This window comes from Nanorana parkeri, unplaced genomic scaffold, assembly GCF_000935625.1.
Source record: "Nanorana parkeri isolate BGI_ZX_2015 unplaced genomic scaffold, ASM93562v1 scaffold43, whole genome shotgun sequence".
NCBI classification, from domain to species: domain Eukaryota; kingdom Metazoa; phylum Chordata; class Amphibia; order Anura; family Dicroglossidae; genus Nanorana; species Nanorana parkeri.
The window spans coordinates 296,464-304,048 of NW_017306311.1; the positions used below are offsets into that span (position 1 = coordinate 296,464).

At 36.9% G+C, this 7,585-nt stretch overlaps 1 protein-coding gene across 1 annotated transcript in view; it reads left to right on the plus strand.

The window, feature by feature from the left end:
* TRIQK (triple QxxK/R motif containing) overlaps window positions 1-3,398 on the plus strand; it is a 53,557-nt gene extending 50,159 nt beyond the window's left edge. The window contains exon 3 of the mRNA XM_018572119.1: window positions 3,182-3,398. Within this exon, the coding sequence (XP_018427621.1) occupies window positions 3,182-3,292 (111 nt within the window). The 3' untranslated portion in view covers window positions 3,293-3,398. The remainder of the gene's footprint in view (window positions 1-3,181) is intronic.
* Window positions 3,399-7,585: the final 4,187 nt, after the last annotated feature.

Here is a 7,585-nt window from a genome sequence, read left to right on the forward strand (position 1 = left end):
ATTTTCATTATTCATCTGAAAATGCATTGTAAAAATATTTTTATTTTTAGCCAGATAACTTAAATATTGCACATGAAAATTTGATCATTACAATTTATATCTAAAAAACAGCAAACAACAATTTACAGCAAACAAATGTTTCACAATAGACTTCTATTGAATATAATATGTTATAATCAGGGGACCCTTGATATTTTTTGTGGGCTATTATGTCTAACATTCTGCCATGCCCACCCAGTTCATATGTATATGATTTTGTAAATGCATGTAGAGCCCCAATTGTATTAGAGAGCCCCAATTCAAGGTCAAACACCAGGAAAAAAGTTTTTTTAAATGTTTGAATAGTCCAGAAGGATTTGTAGCCATGTTTTACCACTGGAGATATTTCTCCTTACTTTGTGAAATCTCACCTTTGGCAGTTGTCACTTATTGGAAATTTTGCCTGATCTCCTATTCCAAATAACTAAAATTTTGGTTTTCCCCTCACTCTGTTACAATAAACACTGTTAACAGAAATGCACTTGAATTAAAATCTCCCTCTATAAGGACACAGATAGCTATAAAAAAACTCCCCCACTGCATTCAAAATGAAATCAAAATGGCTGATGTCCTCTTTACGATAATATCCGAGTATTCTCCCCAGAGTTATACTTGCCTTTTCTAGTGAGAAGTTGCTGACTAGATCACCTGGTCACTTGTTAAAAGTCTTCCCAGTTAGGTCCTATTATTCCTTAGGATTTCCAATTACTAGAAGTACTCAGAAGTTGATAGAAATAAAATTGCAGAGCTTATGCGTGAGTCATGACGGGAATATTTGTGACAGGAGGCCGGGTGATATAGTCAGCAATTGTTGTTGTTTATTATTATTTTATTTTACTGCATTGGGGTGAGGTGAGTATAGTGCTCAGGGGAGGGATGGGGGGCAGGGTGATATCTAATATATAAACTTAAAAATTATTTCTAGTACTCTGGGAAAACTATACATTTGTTAAAGGAATCCAGTTAAAGTCTTTACCAAAATGTTGGCTACCTAGATACTGCAGGATCGTTATGGCAAATCTGCATCATTCCTATGAAAGGAGCTTGCATTAGGGGTGTTTGTTCAGTATGAGCAGCATCAGGTGGTATAAAAAAGGCATGTCTGTGCACATATCTGACAGATCATCATCACTCACCTGACTGCCATCTTACATCTATGATTAACCATAAATTTCAGGGTTCTTTCCAATTTCAGGATACAGCTGCAGAATCCAGTCCCCTCTAATGCTAGAGCTAATTGTGTGCATGCACACCGATATGATAATCCACATTGTGTGTGTTTTCTGGAATATTAGGAAAGCACATCTGTACATACTGTATCATGGTGCTCTTCTGACATTCATTATGTGGGTTGAGAATAACAAAGTAAACTGTACAGGTCTGCTGTCCATTCTCCCAAGCAGATGGCTGCTACAGTTGTGTGTCACTTGCTTATTACATCCTCTTAAGATTAGTAGCGGCATGTCCAGATGGTCCTGGAAGAACAGCTGTGTGTAAAAAAAGAAAATAAATGAAACCTGCGTGATGATTTTTTCAGGAGAAAAAAAAAATGTCCTAGTTGCAGGAAAGGAAAAAATACCCAGTGCTTCTTTCTCTCCGCTCTCGCTAAAACGTTTGCTAATCATTTGTCGTTTGTTTGTATTTTTTTTTAATTTAAGTAAATATTCATAATTTGCTCCTTTAATGCGGCTGTGCATTTATTTTACACAAGGGCCGAATAAATAGGAAAATTATCGAAAAACTTGTCACAATGCAAAAATCCAGACGATGCCTCAGAGAAACGTATGTTACAGTTGGAATGTTTTGAACAAATTTATGCCATTAGCGCTAAAACATGAACAGCCAGGTAGAAAATCCCAGCAGAACATAAGCAAATGTAATGAATTATTCATGATGAACCTTTTTTTTTGTTAAACTGCAAATGGTGTTTTGAAGGTTGCTCATTTTTTTTAAATTTTTTTATTTTTACGCTGTCATAAGATGTTTGTTAATGAAATGGCCTTATGTGAAATAATGCCAGAAATGGATGGATGGAACTGAAAACATGTATTACAAGTACTCCATTTCCCTTTTTTTTATTGTAGTGCCCCTTGTAAATTTACAAAGAGTGCTTCTATGCAGTGTGCTCTATATAATGATTTTAATGTAAAAAAAAAAAACATTTACAGCAATGTTTTTAAAGCAGCATTTATTCATGCGTGTGTTTAATTGTGAATTCAAAAAACGTGCATGTGTTTGTTGAATATAGATTTCTTCTTTAGAAAATAAAATGATTGTTGGCGCTTGGAGCCATGGCACGAGTATCAGCAAAACAGCAGAATTCATTAAATGTTCAAGAGCAGCTGTTGTTGAAGTGTTTAAAGACTGGACTGTCAGCCGCAAATCTGGGTCTGAACGTGCGAATTGTGGCCGTCAGCGACTAGTCAATGTTAGGGCAGAACGGAGAGTGGCAAGCCTGGTACAAGACAACAGAAGGGCAACAGTGCAGTGTAAGATTCCTCGCATCACCTTTCAACATCTCGTGGAGTCACGAGGCGGCCCAACAAAGTCATCTCGTTGCCCAATGAAGTACTGATGGGGTGGTCATATTAATCTGGCCACTCAGTGTATGTGCTGTCGAGGTCTGCAAGTGGGTTTTGCGTTGCCATGGTCCAATGTTTTCACTATTAGTATGCCAGACCATGCAGACAGGCAGGCTGGAGGAGATCAGTAGCACCTAGGCACAAACAATGGTGAAAAAGGGTGCTTTAGTAAATTAATGTTATCCAGTTAAGGATTAAAACTACTACTAAACCTGTGGGTATCTTGATGTCTAAAAATATAGGTTGCAGGCCTTAGCTGGAAGCTTTAAACAATATCCCTCTCCAGAACTACACGTACCTCAACCCCTTTCCCCAGTTGACGATGTCAGTACCTTCTGATAGATGGCCCAGGCCCAGGCCCTGGCTTGTGCATTGTGGGATAGTGGCATTGGGGAGCATATATTTCACTATTAGGATGTTCAGAAACCTGCTGGGAAATGGAATGAATGGACATCTTACACCTCCTACACTTGTTACTACACTAATAAATGTACTCATTCAAGTACATATATCAACAAACTTTTGTAACTTTTGTTCTTTTTTTTTTTTTTTTTTTTTAGGAGGTGTTCCTTGTGGTTGTAGCCATTCTGGTCTTTCTTCTGGCCTTTTATGCCTTCTTTTACCTTAAATTAACTCAGCCTGTGGAACCCAGAGAAGATTATGAGGACTAAAGAATGAGATATGAGAACATCGATTTTGTCATAGAGGACTCAAACAAAGTGAATAAATACACCACACAGTAAAGAGTTACTGTATCTACACATTCCAGTACTAAGAACATTCCATGCCAGGGGCAATGGTCGTAAAAACCAAAATGCACACTATTTAATGCAGCCATGATTAAAAGAGAGCTACAGACAAATACACCATTTTCATTTTGATGTACTCGGTTGCACAAAACCAAATGATCACCTATATAGCCAATAACCAAATGGTCTGTTTACCATAGAACAGTTTCTTGCAGAATATCGCAGTCCACCGATTATGTTGTGTACAAACTGCAGAAACCCATATCAGTTAATCAATCAGACTTTTCTTATTGATCTATCTTAAAAATGAAATTGTAGTTAGATAGCAGGTAACTCAAGTAATTTACACTTTGCCACCAATTTGTCTTATTTAAAGCACTGGGTATTAGGCACACACAACGCTCTCTTGCTTCCCAGAGTTCAGTACATGAGAGGCCAGTCAACGGGCTCAAACTTTGCCACGAATTGAGAGAGAATATGCATGGACATTTGCCAAAATTGCTATTTTCATGGCACAATTAGCAATTTCTCATTTGCTAAAATTTTATTGAAAATGGCAGATATTTTCATCATGCAGAAAAATTAGCAATAAAATAGTTCCCTTTTATAGCAAGGTACATATGGTGCTTGGCTTTTTTTGAGTAACAAAACCATGTCATACTTGGTTGCTCTATGACGGGGTGGGGGAAGAGATTGTTATAGATTTCCAATGCATTGCTGATGTGTTAAAGCCCCCCGTTCCTTCCTTGGGATACCTGTGATTTAGAACTAATGGAAGATACAGTGGAAGCATACCTGGCAATTTTATTTTCTATTTCAATGAATTGCCATTAAAATTTAATACAATCACTGTAACATAGATAACACTACAGTCATTGACAATAGGCACAGGAGATGTTTGTGAATTGTAATATAATCATATCTATCAAAGTTGCCTTTTGGGGTGCCCCTATTGCCTTGTATAAATGCCTTAATACAAGGAATCAGACAAAAACCTTGGAAGCAAAATCCTTAGTGGCTTTTTGCTATAACTGGCAGTCCAGCAAAGTGCCATTTTTATAGCTGAGATCAGGACAAGGGAAGTATCTTATGATCAATAGAATGGCAACTGGACAGGTTAGGAAACTTTGTCCCATCTCCTTATTGTTTTCCCTGTGATAATCCAGCACTGAATGTGTGTGCAGTAGACACCTCTATTATCACACAATAAAAAGGTTTCTGGCCAGGAAAGATACTTGAGGACTAATATACCATGCTTGCACATCCAAAAGCACTCTACTGTCTAAGACCTTCTTGTTTGCTGCCTATTTCAGGCCAAGTTGAGGGGTAGTCATCAGGTATTCATTAGGGATATATCAAAGTCTACAGTGAGATAATACAATATCTAAGTAGATCATCTGGCAGAATTTGGTCAATTTGTCAAAAGAATTAAGTTTTACATAGAACATAAGTTAATGCAAAGGTTGTGAAATGGAAATGTGGATGACTTCCAATACTTGCTTTTTTAAAAATTAATTACTCCTCAGCCTAACGATGAGGTGTACACTACTATTTTGCCATATGCTGAAACACATAGCATAGTGGTGGCATATGGATACAGTTTAAATACAAATTGCTGGGTTACACTGCAGTTGTCACATAACATTGATCTTTGTGCTGTGATCTTCATAGAAAACCTTGTTGCAGTGTATCACTAGCCACTGCAGACTGTGTGATCCGAGCCAAAAGCAAACGCACGTATTTTACAATCAATTGTACTCAGAGTTATCAGGAACTGGATTTCATTGTAAGCAATTTTGGAGCTCATATTTAAAGTATGCATTCAAATGTATGGGTTACTCCAATCCCTTCTACCTAGAATTCCAACCACAGGGACCGAGACCTGAGCTGGGTAGTATTAACACACATTTTTCATTCGGGCGCCTGTTCTGCAGTGCCCAGACACAACAATAAATTCTAAAAAGATGAGATAGAGAAATAAATATACCAAGGAGCAAAAACCTATTGTGTTTGTTTACTGGTGAATTTTAATTTGACTGGAGCTCTCCTTTATGCTTTTCTGGTCTGATTTTTTTTTCCTACATAAATTTGTTAATTATAAAGTACAAAACAGAAGTCCTTTGGGAGAGATTATTTTTCAAGTTTTGAATTTTCTGGATGTGTGCCTAATATGTCGATTTGGAAACTTTATTATGATTAGTGATGCCATGTTTTTAATTAAAAGCATTTTCAATATGACAGTTTCTATAGACATGTTCTTCTTTTTAAGCGATGCTGCGTTGTTTTCTATTCAGTACATATTAAACAATTTTGCATTCTCCATTGGTATGCAGAGTTTGTTTTGTACATGGTAACATGTCACCCTGGGGACAACACATACAGGCTGATGTGATCTCACTCTCACCTCTAGAATGTAAAGTGGTAAGTGGATTATGTATCCTAAAAATAGAAACAGTTGAAAATAAGAAGGCTAAAGGAAAATGATCATGCATATTAATGAGCACTCATTATGAGTTAGTATATGTAAAAATGTCCCTGCTTCCTGATAGCTAGTCACAGTTCTGTTTCTGTCCAGTGAAGAGAAGGTGTTTTAATGTCATCACTTCCAACAAGTGATTCAATGGGTTGGTTGAGGCCCCTAAGTTGGTTTAACTGCAATATTTTATTGTTGGATTTGGCATGTTTCTTTAACTTGAAATGTCTTATATCACTGGAGCCTCCCGTCATTGGCATATTTGGGTGTTGAATATGTAGATATGGATTACTCAGATTCATACTCAGCTTCATCAATCTGATTGGCACTATTGAATTTGAATCTGATGAATTTAGCACAACATCGGTGGATTATTCTCCCAGTGGAGAAGTGGCTTGTAGACATCACTGCAGAAACTCTGAGCAAGACTCCTCCATGCATTCCACCATTGAAAACATACTGTAAACTCTCAGAAAAACAACAACTTTTTAATACTTTTCACAGAGACCTATCATCCACTGCCTTCACAATCCATAATAATTATATCTCGGCTAACAGACATTAGGAGCATGCATTAAGATCCTGGAAGCGGGCAAAAGGTTAGGGAGGAAGCATCACAATCAATAAAATCATCACTAATCCAAAGGTTGCATTTGTAATAAGTTTCCATTATTTACTTGCTTATCAAAATATTGCCCTGCAATGCTACGTTCTTTGGAAACTTGTGGTTTAAGCTTTTCAGGATCTCTAGACTAGTGCCGCTAAACATTTCTGCAATTTCTTCTTTGTATACATTATTTGGTGTTTTCTCATAGGTGCCACATTTTCTTTACCATCCATATTACATTTTTCCGTAGCTCTCCTATTACAGCACCTTTATACAAACCTTACTAAAGCAGGCCTTGGCTGTTATAATGAGGCAGTGACATGTTTGAAGATACTACATACGTATACATATTGAGTGAGCCCTTGAGAGTGAAAGTGTTGTCGTAAGAAGTAACTTTTCATACATCTGAGGAAATAGGCTTTTTTATCTGGAGTAAGTGGAGGTTCAGCCCATTTCATCCCCTCACATGCCATCTGTTCTTTTCATTACTACAATTATAGTGTATATCAAAGCAAAGTAAAAAAAAAAAAATACATCTCTGCAGTGCGTGCACATTTCCCCACGTTTTATCTCTTTAAATGAGGTGACAACACATGGCATTTTTGTGTAGTGAGTGTTGTCAGCCCTGCCCATTGTCTTTTGCAAACACTCCCACTTTCAGATCTCTACAATATAAAGGCTAATCATTCTGTAAGAACTATGAGAACTGTTTGAGATAACACAGGAGGTGTGCACAGGTCACAGGACAACTACATTTCTGACAAGGTCATTGTTTTTTGTTTTTGCACTTATCAAACATATAAAATGCTCCCAATAGTATTTTTAACAGGTCAAAAGGGAGCAAATAGATCTTTAAACAAGTCATCTCTCAGAGCTAATTTGAGCACCACACTATAGGTAATAGTGACCTGCAAAACCACTTTTAAATAGGAGGAGGATTAAGCAACACTGTAAACCACTTTACATTTATTTATTTTTACTTTACTTTTTTGGGGGGAAAAACACTGATACTTGGGTTCAGCTTTAACATTCATGAATTTACATTTTTTTTAAATAACTTAGCTGTGTGAAAGATGTCACACTATACTTGCATTCCAGGATTAACAATTAGGAACTTTCCATAAAAATAACTGAG